Source organism: Mastacembelus armatus, chromosome 17 (assembly GCF_900324485.2).
Source record: "Mastacembelus armatus chromosome 17, fMasArm1.2, whole genome shotgun sequence".
Taxonomy (NCBI): domain Eukaryota; kingdom Metazoa; phylum Chordata; class Actinopteri; order Synbranchiformes; family Mastacembelidae; genus Mastacembelus; species Mastacembelus armatus.
In genome coordinates this window covers 2,602,363-2,622,843 of record NC_046649.1, presented here as the reverse complement: position 1 = coordinate 2,622,843, position 20,481 = coordinate 2,602,363, and the positions used below count along the sequence as shown (strand labels likewise).

The following is a 20,481-nucleotide window of genomic DNA, read 5'->3' as shown; positions in this document are numbered from 1 at the left end:
ATACAATGAAGGTCCTGGAGAGGATGATTCTCCGCCTACTAAGACTCAAGGTCAAACACACAATAGATCCCCTGCAGTTTACTTACAGAGAAAACATTGGTGGGGATGCTGATGCTGTCCTCCACATGATTCACTGTGTTTTGTCTTGTCTGGAAAAACCTGCAAGTTATGTGTGTCACAGTTTGGTATAAATAAATAAATCCTAAGATTCCAGATAAAGACTATTAAACACAAAAAAGGAAAACTCAACTCAGGTATTTACACAGGTGTCCCAGAATGCAGGGGCTGGACTAGGAGACACAGATACCAGAGGGAAAAGAGGACTGAGGAAACTCGGGAGAGTGTGGTCTCTCACAAGGAAACAGAACCAGGAAAATCAAGACTCAGAAACCAGGATGAAGCCAAGGAGATTTAGGAGAGTGTAGCCACACACAGGAACCAGTCAGGTTACAATCCAGAAACCAGGTGAAGTGAAGAGCTGGTATAAATACTTCTACACTACTATAGTGTACTTCCTCTGCCTGATGCCTAATCAACATCAGGTATGACTAATCATGTAGTTACCCCAGGAGAACACACACACACATAGGAAAGCAGGGCCCAAGGGGAGGAGAAAACATAACGCTACAGAGGACTAAATACATGGGACACAGGAAATAAACACAAAATAAAAGTCCCCAAAACATGAAACCAGAACATGGAGCATGACAATGTGGGGATTATGTTCTTTGATTTTTCAAGTGCATTCATTACCATCCAGCCAATCATCCTCAGAGACAAGCTCAAAGGGCTGGGGGTGGACCCCTCCTTTGTTTCCTGGATCACAGATTACCTGACAGAAAGGCCACAATTCATCAGGCTGGGAAAATGGTGACGTTATCTAGAGGTTGAGTTACGGCAACTGGACTTTTAGTTTTTAGGGCGAAATGTTTCACTACTCAGATCACAGTACCATTATTGTTCATTCATTCATTGTTGAAGATGTAATCTGAGTCTGAGTGTTTCCACATTCAGAAGTATTATGATGAGACTGTGATTATTGCATGTAACAGAAATGAACAGGAAGAATAATACAGAGGTCTGATAAAATCCTTCAGTGAGTGGAGTCACAAAAACTACCTCCTACTGAACACCACTAAAACCAATGAGAGATGGTCGTGGATTATTGAAGATGTAAGCTTCCTTCTTATCCAGTCATGCTGCCGTCTGCTGGGGAGGAAGCATAAAGCAGAAGGGTTCTGGACAAACTAGTTCAGTGAATGGAATGAGGCTGGACTCACTGGAGGCTGTGGTGGAGAGATTCCACTCTTTATGGGCTTGTTGTCCTGCAAAATTAACTGCACAATGAACCTGGGATCAATCAGACACCTTATGGTGTTGTGTGATAAGGATCTAAAACATTTGAAGTGCCTAAAATATCTGCACAGTACTGTATATGGTTATCTAATATTAGTTATAGTGTTAAAGCCCATTCTGGACCCTCTATGGCTGTCGCCTCAAAGCCCCTGAGTATGTACTAAAGGTAAGTGACTAGAGGTGTGTTTTATTTCTTATGAATTAAAATCTTTGTTTTGTGTTCGTGTTTGTTCTCAAATGATATAACTGCACTTTGTATAACTAAGTTTGTGTGTTGGGCAGTCGTGGCCTAATGGATAGGGAGTTGGACTTGTAACCTGAAAATTGCAGGTTTGAGTCACAGGTCTGGCAGGAATTGTCAGTGGCATGGAGTGAATAGCCAGCACCCTATCCACCTTCAATACTATGACTGAGGTGAGACCCTTGAGCAAGGCACTGGACCCTCAACTGCTTCCTGGGTGCTGCAGCACTGGCTGCCCACTGCTGTGTGTGTGCGTGTGTGTGTGTTCACTGCTCTGTGTGTGTGCACTTTGGAATGGGTTAAATGCAGTTAAATGCAGTGCACAAATTCTGAGTATGGGTCACCATACTTGGCCACATAAGTCACTTTCATTTAGTTAATGTCTTCAGTTATTCCACTTAAAAAAAAACTTTAGTAAAAGGTTTTGGTGACAAACTGACATGGCTGCCACCTGAAACTCTTTTTTGATGCTTTTCTGCATGTTTCTCTGTCTCACACCATGTGCGTGTTTGTCTGCAGGGTGTCTATGCAGTAGGGAATTTCCAGCCTAGTGAGGATCGGTCCAGAAGCCGACCACCTCCTCCCATCCTGAGAGAACCCCCTCTCTCCTCCCTACCCAATGTCAGCCAAACAGCAGTTAGCAACAGCCACCAAGGTAAAACTATGCCTGCCAGCTGTCTCTTAGAATTACAGATTATTTCACCTTGAGGTGTCAACTTCAAGAATACATTTTCAGTGGATAGTGTGGTTCATTTTTCCTCTGTCCCAAAAGTCTTAAGGTGAAATAAGGCAAATAAATGCCAATAAACAGAATCAGAAGAAAATAAACGTTTGCTCTGTTAATAATTTGAAGAAATGCTAAGCACAAAGAACAAGCTATAAAATTGTAGCTCTTTGCTGACCTTCTTAAAACATGCTTTTACAGAATATTCACAAAACACAGAAAATCAACATTTCATCAGATTTATCATAAGATTTTTTTCTTGGTCAACTGAAACGTAACTAGTTAACACTGCAGAAATTTCTGTCATTAGAATACTTTATTTCAATTAATTATTAGTGGAATACTGTTAACTGGTAACTAATAATTAATAACTAATAACTACTCAAACATAAGCATGAAATTAAATCTTACTTAAAATGGTCATTACAATTCTTCAAAATCACAATCAAGAAGATGTGATATAAATATCAAGTTGATGAATTGATTTCTATAATGTTTTATCTAAGTCTGGTTCTGAATCTGCTAATTGAATCCAAATCATCGAAAAATATAAAATGTTTGGCACTACATGAATACTTAAACATAGTCCCCCTTTTTCATGAATACTTTCCTGCAAATATTGTATTTTATGGTTGTACTATAAAATATATAAAATAAAATAAAATATATATATATAAAATAATCACTTTTTTTCATTTGAGATGTCGGTTGTGTTAGCAAAGCCAAAGAGTGTAACTTACTAAATGTGCATGTTTTATCAACTCAGAACTGGATCCAAAATAGAAACAACTATCAGAACCCATCACTACTTTTGAGGTTAGGGTTAGGTATTGCTACCGATTTCATAAATCAATTCGATTCCGATTCACAAGATCTCTATTCCATCTGATTCGATTCAATATTGACTCATTTAATTCCACCAGAACTAGAAACACACTTTTTAATCCATTTCATTCTCATGCATACAGTTTACACACATACATACATATAAATTGTGAAGTGAATTCTTGTGAAGTGACTTGTGGCCAAGTATGGCACCACAGTGATTAAGGAACTCACGATCCATCCATGCATGAGGAAAGGAGAATCCATGAATTGATATTGGATCTTTCCAGTGAACACTGATTTGAATTGGAAAATTGATTTTATAAACCCAGCCTTAATCACTACTCAAATTGTGAATTTTGGTGGGGTTTTTTATGTCTGATCTTGATGACACTGAATGACATCTTTGCTGTTCAGTTTTTAAAAATGCCCATGTTAATTGGGTACACCAATTTCTAATCAACAACTTTTTTTAAAATTTGACATTAACGATTCTCCTTGTTGTTCTCTGATAGGCCACCATACCCTGGCTCCCAGCCAACCAGAGCCCATTATCACAAGAACCTCTTCTCACACCTTGTCCCCCGACCAAACAAGGCCCATCCTCACACGAAGCTCCTCCTACCGAGAGCCCTCTCTGACCAGTCTAAAGAGGGCAAGTGCTGAGGTGGAGGTGATAACTCCATCCAGTCCGCTAGGCAACCGTGACAACATGATGACCTTCAACAGCAGCACACTGCCAAGGTAACTGTTTTTGATAAATGCCCTGATGTCTTCATCCACAGGTCTGGTTTGCTGGTGAAAATAAGGTTCTAGATTAAGTTAATACATCACGTTTACCTGTCATACACTAATCACAAAAATTACAAAAATGTAAAACCAAATGTGTAAACTGCCATTTTCATGAAAAGTTATAGAAAAAAACTACTGCTGGCAATCGGTGGATCCAAGTTACCACAATAACTGCTGTTAGAAATCTGGCAATATCCCAGGGTTGAAAATATATGAGATATGCATTTCCAACCACGTCACTCTTCCAGTGCTTGGGAACTTAAAGAAATCTGGATTAAAAGGATTGACACACACAAAAGTGTTATTTATTTTCAGTATTTTCACATATAATGAACAGAGAAAGAAGATAATTGTGATGGATATTTGAAAATGGATATAACTATGCCTAATTATAAAATAAAAATACCTGTGAGGAGTTAGTGGCAGGACCCGTATTCAGAGACACTCCAAACAAGTAGTTTAGATAAATGAAGGTTTATTTTCACACACAGTGAAAACAGAGCAGCAGTCATACAAACTAACACTAACTCTTAGATTCTAACACTATCTAAGATTCTAAGTCTGACAAGGCAAAGGCAATGCTAAATTTCCACAGAGCATTCACTCAAGCAGGACAATGAATGAATAAATCTTCTGATGGCTTGTAAGCAGAAGCCCCATGGCTTATATAGAGCAACTGATCGCTGATCAGGCGCAGCTGTACCTCATCAGTTGCTCTAACCATGCCCATCGCCAAGCCTATAGGAAGTAGATAGGAAAGGGACTGGCTAGGTTTTAGGTGGGAACATTTCACTACATCAGTCAGACTGATGAAGATACTTGGATGAGTAGAGAAATGTTTCCACCTAAAAGCTAGACGTCTATTTGCCATGACTCAACCTCTAGATAACTTCACCTAGATGACTGAGAATCTTCACAGACATAGGAAAAGGGAAAGGGGAAAACAGGGAAAAAACAATCCCAAACCCCAGAATCCTGACATTACCATTTAAATTGGTTTCCTAAGTACACAGACGGTTACTAAGTAGAGCCTGATAATTAATGTTGAATGCTAGGAGAGGAAGTAGCCATTACTGCCTACAGTATAGCTACACAGAATACCATGATAAATATCTTAATTAATCTACATGACCTGCACTAAACAAGATAATAGACTATTTAAGGTAGTAAGATACTAGACCAGGAGTGTCAAACTCAACCCCACAAGGGGCCAAAATTTAAACCACAGTCCACAAACCACAAAAAGCATTAACATTTATTGAACAGTCTCCAACTGACAATGTTTTAACCAGAAATATAAATTTGAACAGACTGCAACAACATTTTCCTCAATAAAATAAAATTTTAATTAAAAATATTTTTTCTTTAACAATAACATCAAGGTGCCTCTTCTGCCTTCTGTAGCTTCTGCTGTGTCCAGGATGTTGTACTTGTCCTGGTATTTTGTCTCATAATGCTGTCTGATGTTATATTCCTTAATTAGCTTCACAAATAAGATGCACAGGTTTACCTCCGATGTCAACAAACAGGTACTCTACCTCCCACCTGCTTTGAGAGTCCACTTTTTGTTTTGCCATTTATTTTGGGGCTAGCTAAATGTCACTGTAAAAATGCATTGGGAGGAGGGGGTGATATGCAGGTCTTCATTGTTACGTCAGCCTTTGCAGAGTATTGTTGGATTTGTAGTATGAGGGGTGGGAGTGCTTTATACTGGCGAGCCAATAACTACAGACATATGAAATTATCTCACAGGCTGTATACAATTATATAGCAGGCAGGATGTGGCCCATGGGCCTTGAGTTTGACATGTCTGCTCTATGAAGTGTGGAAGTGTGACAATACTATTAACATATGTTTAAGTAATCAATAGGGAACAGAATGTAGTCCACAAATTGGTAATTTGTTTACACAAATGTCAGAACACATTTTGTTAAACTGAGAGAAAAGAAAGTCATTTATGCATTCAGTTTATTAATTTTAGAGAGCATTTTATTAATTATAGACACTGAATTATTAAATTGTATGCACAGATTAGTTTTGTTTTGTTTTTGTTTTGTTTCTCCATGAGACACAATGACTGTGATTACTCCAGGTCCCACGGAGGCTCCTCATTAGAGGAGGGTCGCATTCCTCGGCGTCACGCCTCCATCCATGCTTCAATGGACTCAACTCGATCCAAGCAGCTGCTCAGCCAGTGGAAGAATAAGAATGACAACAGGAAACTGTCCCTGCAAGTGATGGATGGAATCAGACCAGCCTCCTCCTCATCTCCTCAAAGGAACATGGAGCTGCGCTGTTCCTCTGAACCTTCTGCCATGGGCCTGGAGGCAGAAATGCGCGGTGGAACCCACCTGCCTTCAGTCACTGGCCAGGAAGCAGAGCTGCGTGCTGGGGCCCACATCCCAGCTCAGTACATGAAACTAGCAGTTAGCTCTGTTCCTATGGCCAGTCATAATCACATGGCCCATAATGGCAGCACCGGACTCACTGGTGGGGCCAGAGTGTCTGTCCAATCCCGACCTGGATCCTCTCAGTTGGTTCACATTCCTGAAGAGGAGAATCCCATCAGCAAGGATCAGGAGAGTGAATCAGAGGACAGCATTATGGACGGGGGTGGGTCAGTGAGGGAAAAGTGGCTGAGAGTGGCTGAGAAGACCACAATCCCTTGCAGACCACTCAGTGCTGGGGGACAGCCTCGTCTTATGCAGGTTAATTCTTTTTCTTTACCAAGTAGATGGATGTTTTACAAACTTGTCCTGATTAAGCTTTATACGGTAGCTTGATATCCTCTCCAACGTATCAGATGGGGGAAACAGATATTGTAAATAGTTGGATATCCTCAGCAGTCAGTAGTATCCACGTATATGACAGCAGAGGGTAAAGAGGAGGAGTACTGAGACAAAGCCCAGTGGCTGCACGTGAGCTCAAAGTAAATGCCTCAAAATAGCTGTTAGTTGCATCAAGTTCACTGCTTTAATGAGGACAACAAACAGATTGTGACAGAAAACGGACAGACTTGTGTCGTGTAACTGTGTTAATATGTCACTGCACTGACTGAAATCGTACACTGGTGGCCAAATAAATGGAAAAACGGACTTGCTGTGTAAAAAAATATCTTTGCTATGTGGTGCAAGAAAAAAAATAGCTTTTAGGACTGACAAAATGTAACCCTGATCCATGAACCATTTAAATCTCTGCTTTAAAAGCTTATTTAACAACTCATTCTAGTCATTGTAAAGTTGTATAATTTCAACACAGGATGTAGTAGTAGTAGCAGTAGCACTGTCCCTACAGAAAAAAATGTTTTGTTGGTAATGACTTTAGTATTCCTGCAGCAAGCTTAAGAATAGCTTGCATTTCACAATCTTTCTCTTTTTTCAGGTGATAGCCTTATCCAAACAGCAGGGTCTGCTTCACTCTCCTCGGTCAGAGGATGGTGGTAGTACTGTCAGCTGCACTGGATCCATCAGGTACCGAGCCTTGATGGATCAGGACCCATCACCACCAGCCTCCACCACAGGAGCGGCGGGAGGAGGTCTGTACTGCTAATACATATTGTTAATCTGGTGTGAGATAAGAGATAGGAACTTGAATTTAAATGTAATACATGTATGATCTTAACATTACTATGGCAATCCTGCAACATTAATTACCACAAACCAATGAGCCAACCACAGAGACGGCAGGCTTAACTGCCCTCTAAACCTTGCATTTTACATTGTCTTATTGCTTAACATCATAAGATGGACCATTTTATCACGCAAACTGGAAGAATGCCCTATTTTTTTCCAATGAGGTGGCGAAATATAATTTTATGGCAAAGGCATACAAATGACCTCTGGCACAACAATTAGCCAATATTTAAAAGTGATGCATGTATAACATTTAATAGGAATGTATACATTTTAGTGGTTGAGCTAATTTCATAGACTCTGATGCCATTAACTTGCAACAGATGGGGATCATATAGGGCTGTGCATTATTTAAAAACATTAAATAGTCCCTGTGGAATTTGGATTGTTGGTGGAGGGTTGAGTGGAGCATAACAGACCAAGGAGAGGGAGGAGTATGGGGATTGGAGTTGTTTGCGTTTGAGTGTCACTCTGGTACTACCTTGCTTTACTACCTTATTTTGTAAATAAATAATTACAGTGTAATTACAGTGTAGATAATTGATGGATATCAGTTTCAATGCTGCATCTTTTGCTTATTTTGATACTTTTGTCCCAGCAGTAAGCAGCTAATTCTTGACACTGCTGATTAGTGGCAGTCACAGCAGTAGAGTACAGAGCATTGTCCCTTTCAGTATATGGAGTTCAAGATGTTTGTTACAGTTAGTAGTGGAAGATTACTATTGAGTCATTCATTTAACATTCTAGGAGGCGGTTTGGAAAGGACTGGCAGTATTATCCGTGTGGATGCCCACCCAGAGTCTAGATCCAACAAACCAATAGTGAAACCTCCCAGTACAGACGGAAGTGGCTCATGGAGGTGGAAACCACCAGAACAACGAGTATCTCTCCGACAGTCAGCTTTCGTCCTCAGTGATCTGAACAGACACACTGACAGCTGTGATTCGCTGAGGGATGGAGGGTCAGTGGATGGACGGAGGAGTGTAACAGGGACTGAAACTGAAAGTGAAGGAGGAGGAGATGGAGAGGGTGGAGGAACAAGTGGAGGAGGAGGTGTTTATACAAATCACCCACATGTTGTACATCCTTTACATCCCTTACATCTCAATCATCCCAATAACTTCCAGAATCCCAGTTTTAATCCCAACAACCCCAATAACCCCAACTTTCACAATGCTCACCCTAACTTCAACGCTATCTCTACCAACTCCAACATGCCGTTCACCCCTACATCTACCTTTGCTCCTCCTTTCCACCCCCACCCTCAGGCTGTCACCACCATTAGGGTCACCCCAGTAGAAGGGACAACTGCCAGCAGCGATGGTGGTTCAGACTGCCAATCAGTGGCCTCATCTAGCCGGGAATCCACCTTAAGGAGGAAGAATGGCTCCAACATTATCCATGTCCCTGATCGAGGAACCACTCCTGACCCCCACAACAACCACCGCATCTGTGATGACAGTAATCGCCTTGACAACGAGAGCAGCAGCCGTTTCCATGAAAACCTTAGAAGTTTTCAAGAAAACCCAACCCAACCTAACCACCCCAACCACTCTAACAGGCAGTTGCAGGGGATGTTTGGTCGTCCCAGCCCAACCCCTCCCCCCACCTTACCACGCCCCATCCTGACTCACACTCCACCTCCAACTCTTGGTTTGGCTTATAAAGAATGACAAGTTTAGCACTGTGTTCATTCCTCTACAACCATAAAAAAATGTGCCCTATTTGAACAGTACATAAACCTACAGTGGCGATTATTGTTAGGCTGACATGCAGACCTTCAGATTGGTCCACAATAAAATGAAGTGCAGTTAAATCTGTGCACCACAAAGGGTCAGCCAATAGAGCATGGCTAAATAAATCCTTAGTCCCTGACCTGGTCAATTGGAGCACCTATATGGCCAATTTTGTCAACCCCAGCATCCCAGCTGGTTTAGTGCCCTGCTAACTAAATGCTGGGTCTTGCTTGGAATTGTACTGTAGGCTGTTAACAGTAGATTCACTTTGGATCACAAGCTATGGAGAGAACAAATGCAAAAAGCTCTGGCCCCAGATCCAACTACCGATGAAGTCATACAAATAATGTGTGTGTGTGTGTGTGTGTGTGTGTGTGTGTGTTGAAACAATTTTGGACTTTCAGATAAGCCAGACAACATTTTGTAACTCTCACAAATTGAGTGCACATCGTTCATAGGCACAAGGATAATATGCTAAATAAACGTCTAACCCTTGAACTCGCTCAGAAAGAGACTCCAGCCTCCTTGACCTGTCCCACTCCTCCCTGCTAGCGAAGATGGATTCAGCATATTGAGCCCAGTTTCTCCTCTGACTGCTAGGTCAGCTGTGAATGGGATTAAGGTTCTGTCAATAAAATTTTCACATATAATCTCAGCTTTCATCCAGTTAGGTGCACAGGTGCAGTATTGTTATTTATGTATTACTTATTTATATAAACCTGACAGTGTAACCATGTGCCAATAGATGGAAATTGCATTCAAAGCCCATAACTGTACATATGACAGTGGGTGGCCACTGGAAATTACACCCACATTGTCAATTGTGTCTAGGCTACAAGAAGTCCCTTTTGGGCAATAACATTGTCACTTATTTTCATTGTGGTATTGTGTTTGTTTTTGAACAATATTCATACATTGTGCTTAAATATAGTAAATCGTTCTGTTTTTTAATGCTGTGTTTTGATGATGTGCAGTAATTTAATTATATTTACTCTGCAGTAGCTGTACTGTTTAATGACATACAGCATATTAAATGTTTGAACAAACTCCGACCATACTCTAGTACACTAGACTCGTCTAGTCCCTCTAGACTGAGGGAAGTTTGCTTTTTTGTTTGTTTGTTTTGGTTTGTTTCACCAACTCATCATGTCTCACAGTGTTATGGGTGCAATTATAATTCAGTATTCAAGCCATTGTTGGGGAAAAATCTAACCTGTATTTCAGGAAATAAAGTTGTGATACACTGGGAAAAAATTTAATGAGATAAATGTGTAGTTCTATGGGTAAAATGCCATATTATTTGCAATTTTACTAAACACAGTGCCAGACACCCCCCACACGGCCTGTTTGATGGCCTTGTCTGGCCCATGTATTTTGAAACATATTATGATACATATTATGCTATATTTTTTATAAAAATATAGCATAATCCAAATAAGGACAATATTATTGTATTATACTGTATATGTGTAGAAAGCAAGCTAGTGTTACACACATGAAATCATTAAGAAAACTTGGAAAAAATAAGCTGTATTTCAAGAAATACTGCAAACATTCTACGAACAAAATGCAGTATGTATATTTTTATTCCTCCTGACTATATAGTTGCTGTTTTTCCAATGAGAAGATGTAGTTGTTGAAAATAAGGTGTGTATTTTTGAAACCTAAAATATTTCATTAAGTTTGGTGCAGTGGTTAGCACTGTTGCCTCACAACAAAAGTTCTGGGTTTGAACCCACGTTGATGCATGTTCTCCCTCCCTGTGATTTTTCTGGGAATTCCGGTTTCCTCCTACAGTCCAAACACATGCAGGTTAGGAGAGTTGGTGAGTGTCAATGGAGAAATTCAGTGTTTGCCTATCTCTGTGTCAGCCCAGTGATATGTCCAGGGTGGCTCTGTCTTCTTGCCCACTGTCAACGATACTGTTTTTTTCTTAGAAAATTACAAATTCATTTTCCTAACAATGTGGCTTCTTCTGGTAAAAGTTCAACTTTATTTAAAAGATATGACTTTTTTGTAGAATTATGACTCAATTCCAAAGCTGTACAATTTTTTCTTCTATAACTATATTCTGAACATTAATTTAATAAATAACATGCAAACTCCACACAGAAAGGTATCTGACAGGTTGCGAATCCAGGGCCTTCTTGCCGTGAGGCAACAGTGCTAACCACAAATCCACCACGCCGCCCCCCAGCAATTATCCCTATACTTTTTTAGTGCAGTGTTTACATACTTTGTTTAACTTTGTGCCCAAGTGCCATCAATAGAAAAGTCATGTGGCTGTGGACTAGTCACCTAGATACACATAGTTCAGGACTGTATGCCAGACTTTTTTCAAACAGTGTTGTAATGGAAACTTGCCAGAGAACATCCCTACATTTGGATCACATAGAATTTAAGAAGGCAAAACTTGCTCCTCCTGCAGTTTGATTACAGTGTCCAAATAAAAATAGATTACAGTAGATAGTGTAGCTGTTGCTTTGTACTAGCAGCCAGTTTTCTTTTTGCTTATTTAATTTGTCGGTCCAGACCCAAGATGGAAATATTGGTGATGATGTTGCTAGAGATGATGATGCTGCTAATGATTTATCAGTGTGCTGCAGTGTTTCTAAAGGAATACATGCTCGATGAGTGGAGAGAGCAATGTAATTTAGATAAACATGATGTTATATCGAGAGTGTATGGTAGAACATGACAGATGCTTTTTAATTGACATATTTGTTTTTCTAACAGTGAAAAGTAAACATGCTTAAATAAGATGTACTGTAGAACTCCCAAGCATCTATCCTAACTATCAAAGGCAAATCCCATACAAAACAAAATCAACAATATGGTGTGCTCACTGTCTGTGAATTCAGAACCTGGTTTAGCTTATTCATTTGTCTGGCAGACCTCCATTGTTGTGTGCAAAATAGTTTAAAACACAGCAGCTAGCCACACCGCAGCATGGGTCGGTTTTTTTCTACCTCGCAAAATGCTTGGGGTATGTGCATTATTTATCTACAGAGTCATCAGTACACAGGCATGGCCTGTGCCCTAATTTTGCTACTCTGCAACAGGGCCGGATCTAGGCATGGGCAGGGGTGGGCTTAGCCCACCCAAATGTCAGTCTTGCCCACCCAAATTAGAATTTAGTGAAAGACAGAATTTATCTATGAATTTTTATGATTTGTGCTTTGGTAAAGGTGATCTATGGTGAGCTGCATGTTAAGAAGTTTGAGGGATGGCTGTAGACTGCCCCCAACCAATCAAAAAATAACACCAGAAAAATGCAGTATTTTCTCTGTTTTTATTGGCTGAAAGCTGATATACTACTTGCCTTCAGTGCAGAGGAGATTCAGTTTCTGACAGACAAGAACACGAGCGATAACAAGTACAAGTATTTGCGTGCAATGCAGAGATTTCTGGTGCCTATAAGGAAGCCTGTTAGTGTCCAGCAGCCTCGATGCTGCTGTTGTTTCACAAACTCCATCGTCCCCACCTCCCCTTTCAGAAATAAACCCGTCTCCCTCTACCTCAGCCACCCAAATTCACACTGGACCTAAATTTAAACGCACCGTCCCAGCCAGTATTAAATAGCTACCCTGAATGGACATTTGGGTCCAACAGTCATTTAATGCTAGGTGGTGCCATTCCTGTCCATGGCTACATTATTTTGCGGGATTCGTGCTTCTGTTTTCCTTGTCATTCGGTCATTTGGTGTTGGAATTGAGAGAAATGTCGTTTTTACCTCGTGTGGTTATACCAATTGGAAAGCAGCACTGGAGCTCTATTTTTAAATAGACTCGAGCAATTAAAATTTGTCAGAACCTCTAGGAAATTACATGTTCTGTTTAGTAGTCTATTCAGAATCATGGAAGCATTGTAACGTGTGTTAAATTAATGAATAAATAAATAAATAAATATTATAATTATTCTGAATTTATCCTAATAATTGCCCACCCAGGATATCTGCCAGCCCACCTTTCCACAGCTGGCAAAAACCACCCCTGCTCTGCAAGCTTCTTGTCTTGTTAGCACAATGGTGTCACATGCTTTTCCTGATACAGTTTAGCCTTAACTACAGCCAAGTCTTACTAAAAGTGTAGAGGAAGCACAACTAGTTGTAATTTACCACAGAAATGATAAGGTGCAAAGGGGAATGGTGAGGCAAAGGTAGATGTACATGCGGCCTTAGCTCCAAGAATCTGACTTTACTTTGCAACTCTTGCAAAGTTTTTTTACTCATGTCTTCATATCCAAATAGTTTAGTCAATTACACATTTAATACATTAATGCTCCATACATAACCTTAACCAAAGCTACTTAACCTGCCTTGCAGATTCTTTTTGCAGATACACATTTAACTAGGAGGATACAAAATACAACTGAATGTAATAAATCTAATATTCCCATTAAAGTTCATAATTATGCACACAAACATGTGCTTAAATACACACCATGAAAGATTACTATTTCCTCAACATATTTAGAAAGTCTCTGCTTGTTTTTTGCATTCCTATAAGACTGTGTTTAACACAAACTGTGATACAGAAAACAGTCCCTGTAAAAAGAAATACTCACACTCACAAATATGTTACACCTGTATATAGTCTTACAGAGGTGTATTTTTGGTATGATAGATATTGTGGAAAGGTTTATAATGAAATGTTTAACATGTAATCTAGTTTGATGTATGAGGAATTTAATTTCACTTACATACTTTTTGTTTTACATTGTAAAGTTTTACACTTTAGACTTATAGTTTGTGTGCTCTTAGCAAGATCTAGGAAAGGATAAAACAGGACAAGATGGTGACCTGAGCCTTGAAATGGGATATTGCGCTTTGAATATTGATTTGTGTTTGCAAAGTAGTGTTTGGATTATAGCTTACTATGAAAGGTATGTAATTAATATTGGCAGAGAAACCTCAGAGATTGTTTATGTTCATAAGTTATTTAAACGTTTTAAAATGCTTGGCATTTAGTTTTTGCCTGATTTAGTATTTTGAGTATTGTGGCATTCTACTTCTTACATTTCCACTTGGAAAATGCGTATGTGAAAATGTGTAATTCAAAATTGTGGTTTTACGAACAGACCTGTGAACATTGTTTTGAATTAAGGTAACAGTGAGTGAAGATATTAGGAAATGCAACTTATAAGAAAAAATGTTATGTGATTTTTGAAATCCCTGTGAGAGATGAATTGAAGCCCCAAACATATCAAATCTGCATCTGTGCTAAAATACACTTTGAATAAGAAGTACATTGTGTCAATGCAAACTTCTGGACTCAAAAATGAAATTGTCTCATGGTATTTCATTGACAGTCCCCTTTAATGTGTAATTTGCCTAGTTCAGTGTTCATAATGCCATTGTGAGCCCAAAAACTAGCAGTTTACTGGCAGAAAATAACAGCATCTGTCACAGAAGAAGGTCCACTGTCCAAAACCAATATTTATGCACTGTCGTATTATATAAAGAGATGGTTTAATTTTAAACAATTCAAGTAATATTAAAACATGATTTGCTATTTAGAATTACATATATGAACATTTTTAATATTTTCCTCTGCTACATCTTTACAATGGTACTTTACAATTTTACCTTGTTTTTGAAGTTTTCACAGTGTTATCTAGCTGCATTACTTCAGCTTATAAATCCTGAAATGTTCAAGCAAGATTTGCAGGAATGATGGATTGAATTATCTTTCATTTGGGTCTTGTCCTGGTGACAAACTAGCTAAAACGTGGGTTACAGTGCATAGCTAGCCATCATACTACCTATTGTTATACAGTGAATGCCCTGCTTGTTACAACACATATGTTTATAGACTTAACCAGCAAGTAAAAGTTTGTCATAAAATTCTCAGCTAGACTGAATGTGAATGAATGACGCACAGATAACTAATAATTAAGAGTTATAATAATTAATATTATTTTGGTGTTTTTCTTTTCTTAGTTGTTGATATGATACAGTGTATAGATATTTTTTGATTATTGTATATAAAACAAAACATTTTTTATACACTTGTCAAATTGGTTGGTAAATTCCATGGCAAGAAGGAAATTTTACATCAACTCTTATGTTGGAAATCTCTCAGTATAATGCAACTGTTTCTGAATCTTGAAAGCAGTCATTGATAATTCTACTGCAGTTTAGAAACCAGCTAATAGAATCTAGTTTATATCCTATTACTTTCTCTGACTCACTGCTGATGCCTCACAGCTGACAGATTAGTATATGTGTAAGTCCAACAACTCACTAACAGATAGCACTTTGGTTTTTCTCTGTTGGAATATGAAATAGTTGTGAATTATCTGTTTATTTGTTTGATCTTGGATGAACATATTGTAAAAAAAATGTTTTAAAGGGGTAGTTCAATATTTGGAAAATGCACATATTCACTCTGTCTGAGTAATATGATAAAATTGATATCAATCAAATATCTGTGCATTATGCATAGGAGAATTGGCGTCAGGTCATGTTCAGCCTAGCCTGGAACTCTGTGTAGAGTTAAAAAAAAATCCATACCAACACCTCTAAAACTGACTACATAACTCAGAAACACTCCGATTTTTAGTTCTTGGAGAAAAAGAAATTAGAATATTTTCCACAATGTTGCACTGTTTCTTTAACATGATGAAGATGGTGCTATTTGACTGTCCTAGAACAACAAAGAGTCAAATAAGGTCCAAAGTGAGTGGCAAGAAAAGATTATGCAGAACTGTGATTTAATCCTAAAGTGATTTTATTGGATACTTGGTGTATGTTTATTATTGTGTATTTCAGATTGGAGATTTATAATTAATTGACATGAAGACATAAACTACTTACTGTTTATAATCCTGAACAATAGTAACTGTTTGCTGTTACTACTGCTGTAAATAGACATTTGTACCTTTATACTCATCAGTATATCCTGTATGTGAACCCAGATTGATGGTTTGGGTTGTTAGCTTGGTGGTAAATGCTAATGTTTAGCAACAAATAACAGACATATTCAGTCAGGCCTAGAGTCATCCAACCTACAAATACATTCACTCACAACCTGACCAGACACCAGTGTTTAGAATATAGTCCACTTATGTTTTATAGTATTTAGTAGGCTATGAAGAACAATTATTCTCTGTGAAAACACATCTGTTTAGATTTTAACAGAAAGTCATTAAAAAAACTACTGTCATGTGAAAATCTTGGGATTCATGTTAAAGAGAGACTATGTAACCTTTTTGTAGCCACAAGCAGTAATTGCAGGACCATTAAATTGTGTTGGGCTCTCAGTCCAAGCAGTGAATGTTATCAGAAGCAGGGTTCCTCAAGCAACCAGCAGCTGATTAGACAAAACATGGCTTATCAAGTGCTGACGCATGAAATATAAAATCATCATTTCAGTACAAACCAGCAACTGTACGGTCTACCCATGTCAAGTCAGTGTACAGCTTTCTGATTACTCTGGCTGAAAACATCTGTACCCACAGCCCGTGTGGGCAACACTGTAGTTACTATGAGCTAGCTTCTATTAGCCACAGGGAAGCATATTCACTTGGCATGATTGACAACTCAAGCCATGGCAACATACTGATGATATTACAATCTAAGTAATTATATTGTTTTTTGAAGAGGCTGATAAATGAAAGAAAGCAATTGGGCAATTTGGCAATAAATGTAGTCAGTAGTAGAATTAGAAGAAAAGCTTCCTTTTTGTTATTTTTGTGTTTTATAGTGGCTGGCAAATAATGAAGTGACAGATTGCCACAACGCACTGTTGACAAGCATGTCACTAGCAACCAAATTGAAAGTAATTGTGGGTCCTGTGAATTATTTTTATTGCTTATTAATCTAAAAGTTACGTAGTCTCTCTTTTAAATGTCCTTTTTTTATTCCATAAAATTGTCTGTATCAACACATACTGTACCTGCTTTTGTCCTGTAAAGGCTCTGTTTTAGGTGTTTTTGTTTTCTGACATTTTGTAAGTGACATTTTTATGCCTCCATATAAAAATTGACTGGTTTGTAATTGTTTTCCTGCTTTTCATCTTCATGATACTTTTTTGTGGTTTCATACTCTGTAGCTATCTGGAAAGTTGAGATACATTAAACAAACCTTTGTGGTCACTTTAAGTTACTATCTTTACATATACACTGTATGTTGTGTTCCGCTGTATAGTAAATTAATTTACATCACATAAATCCCTAAAGTGTGATCCAAGACAAGATGTTAAATGTGCACATATAAAAATAGCTACTGAAATCAAGTTATCTCATCCATTCTGTGACTGTAATACTCAAAAGATGTTGGACTGAGGTATATTTTCAAAAAACACTTAAGTACTGACTTGCAATGGACTGGCATTATTTTAGTGTGTTATATAGGTTAGCAGGATTATGTTGAGGGCTAACTGGTGTGGATGAGTAGACTGTGTGACTACTAAACTAAACTGTTATATTTGCTGATATTGACAGACATAAAGTTTTTGTTCTCCAGTGGTGTCTCCATAACAAAATAAAATTTGGTATCAAGTTGCTTGTCTGTGTCAGTTTGTATTAATGTTAATTTTGCCTTTGGTGATTGTATTTTAGGTCCTGACATCAAAAGTCCTCAGTGCTAAAAAGTTAGTTTTAGTGTGTATTTGATTAAATGCCAACAAATCCAATGCAGTCAAACTCTTTAAATTAGAGTCATTTGCTGACACATTTTAATGACCATCACAATTTAAAAGCACTCTGTTCAACAGCTCTGCAATAAATCCTACCTTTATGCTGTGCGTTTTCATAACCAGTAGATGTCTATGTCAGTAGACTACATTTACCTCCAAGGACCAATTCAAAATCAATTATTTCTCCTATATTGGCTTCTCTTCATTGGCTCCCTGTAAAATATAGAATAGAATTTAAAATCCTTCTTCTCACATACAAATCCCTTCATAATCAAGCTCCTTCATACCTTAAAGACCTCATAGTACCATATTATCCCAATAGACCACTTCGCTCTCAGAGTGCAGGTCTACTTGTGGTTCCCAGAGTTTCCAGAAGCAGACTGGGAGGCAGAGCCTTTAGTTATCAAGCTCCTCTCCTGTGGAACCAGCTACCAGTCTGGGTTCAGGAGGCAGACACTCTCTGTACTTTTAAGGCTAGACTTAAAACCTTCCTCTTTGACAAAGCATATAGTTAGGGCTGGCTTCAGGCAACCCTGAACCATCCCTTAGTTATGCTGCTATAGGCCTAGACTGCCCGAGGACCATCGGGCTCCCCTACCCTAACCCCCCCGCCCCCCCTTTCCCTTCCCCTCCCCTCTCTTCCTCTCCTCCCACCTCATGTATATTCCACCATTGAATGTCACTAACCTTGTGCTCTCTCTCCCCCCTAGTTTGTGCTCTCTCCCTCTCTCTCTGTTCTCTCTCTCTGTACCTTCTGCAGGTGTCCCTGGTCCTGGAGCTATATATCGCTAATGTGCAGTTACTGGTCCCACCAACCTGCAGTGTCTATTTGTTGTTTATTGTTGCTGTTCTTTTCTCTCTCCTCTATCCACTCACCCCAACCGGTCGAGGCAGATGGCTGCCCAAACTGAGCCCGGTTCTGCTGGAGGTTTTTTCTTCCGTTAAAGGGAGTTTTTCCTCTCCACTGTCGCCAAGTGCTTGCTCATAAGGGAATTGTTGGGTTTTTAGTTTTAGTTTTTGTAAAGTGCCTTGAGATGATTTGTATTGTGATTTGGCGCTATACAAATAAAATTGAATAAATTGAATTGAAGGCCTGACTATGAAATGTGCATGGCAATTAAGTTGTGCATCCTTGTCTAAAGCAAAAGGTATCGTACTTACTGGCTGGGCTGCTGACATTTCAGGGAGGTTATATCTCCTTCATTTATCATTGTCCCCTTGTTAGATGCCAATACACCACTTAGCAGGTGGCCTAATACCCACAGAGATGCCGATCCAGTCCTCTAACCTTTTGGATCACATGGTCCACTGTGTCAAAAGCAGCACTCAGATCCAACAGTACTAAGACAACGACTCTACCAGCGTTGGTGGTAGAATAAAATTGTAAATTGTCACCTTGATGAGTGCTGTCTCAGTGCTGTGAAAACCTGACTGAAAATCGTCAAAGCAGTTGTTTAACAGGAGAACGTCAGTAAGTTGCTAGTAAACAACTTTTTGAAGGACTTTACTTAAAAAGTCCAGGTTTGATATTGGCCGATAGTTGTTCAGTACTGTGACATCAAGACTGCTCTTCTTCAGGAGAGGCTTGATGACAGCAGTTTTCAAGGCCCTTGGAAATGTTCCAGACCATAATGAGTCATTTACTAAATGAATAGTATGGGTAATGTTGTAATGTTAGATGTTGAAATAAGTTCTTACTGCAATGGAGACAGATGGTTTGTTAATCTATTCACTGTAGCAAACACGACATGTGAGTTGTTACTGCTGTTGTTGATGATTTCAGAAAAATACATTCAGCTTTGATTTATGCCATTTTAGTTCAGCCTTCTGGCACTCCCTTTTCTGTGCCTATCATTTCTCCACGGTGCCTTTTGCCTGTTCCTGATCACTTTTTCTTTAATAGGAGCAATCACATCCATAACATTTAGAACACTTGAAGTATATGAATTCAACAAATCTTTGTGAGAAAATTTGGTATTTTCAAACCTAATCATTTCAGTGTCCTGACGTTATTAATGTGTCCTCTTTGAACAACTGTAGAGTGTGACCTCTGGTATGAGTTGGCTCCCTAAAATGTTGACTAAGGTTGTAGGTTTCAAGGACAGCAGATAGTTCTTTGGCATTTCTGCCAGAGGCCTTATCCACCTGTATCCATCAAAATCACCTGTAATAACTAAACAGACAACTGAAAGCATCTCAGTAAAATCATTAATAAAATTTTGTAAATGATTATATAGAGTACAGAGGGAGATCATTTTCGCTCCATTTTAAAAGATACACACTCAAATGATGAAAACTCCCCAAATCACAGCCTGTGGGTAACCATATTATCCCTAAAAAAAGGCACAGACACCATCACCGTTTTTGTTTTCTCATGTTTCTGATAGAAATGTGAAATTAGGTGGGAGGGGTTCAATAAGAACTGCATTTCCAGCCCTTACCTAACCATGTTTCTGTTAAAAACATAAAATCAGAGGAAATAAAATTATTGATTAAAAATGATTTGTTACATAAAGATCTGAGCAACTGTACAGAT

General features: G+C 38.8%; 1 protein-coding gene across 1 annotated transcript in view; it reads left to right on the top strand.

Annotated features, from left to right (window-relative positions):
- LOC113134669 (phospholipid phosphatase-related protein type 4-like) overlaps positions 1-9,243 on the top strand; it is a 58,515-nt gene extending 49,272 nt beyond the window's left edge. The window contains exons 7-11 of the mRNA XM_026314140.1: positions 2,117-2,252; positions 3,662-3,890; positions 6,031-6,646; positions 7,320-7,473; positions 8,318-9,243. Of these exons, the coding sequence (XP_026169925.1) occupies positions 2,117-2,252; positions 3,662-3,890; positions 6,031-6,646; positions 7,320-7,473; positions 8,318-9,243 (2,061 nt within the window). The remainder of the gene's footprint in view (positions 1-2,116; positions 2,253-3,661; positions 3,891-6,030; positions 6,647-7,319; positions 7,474-8,317) is intronic.
- Positions 9,244-20,481: the final 11,238 nt, after the last annotated feature.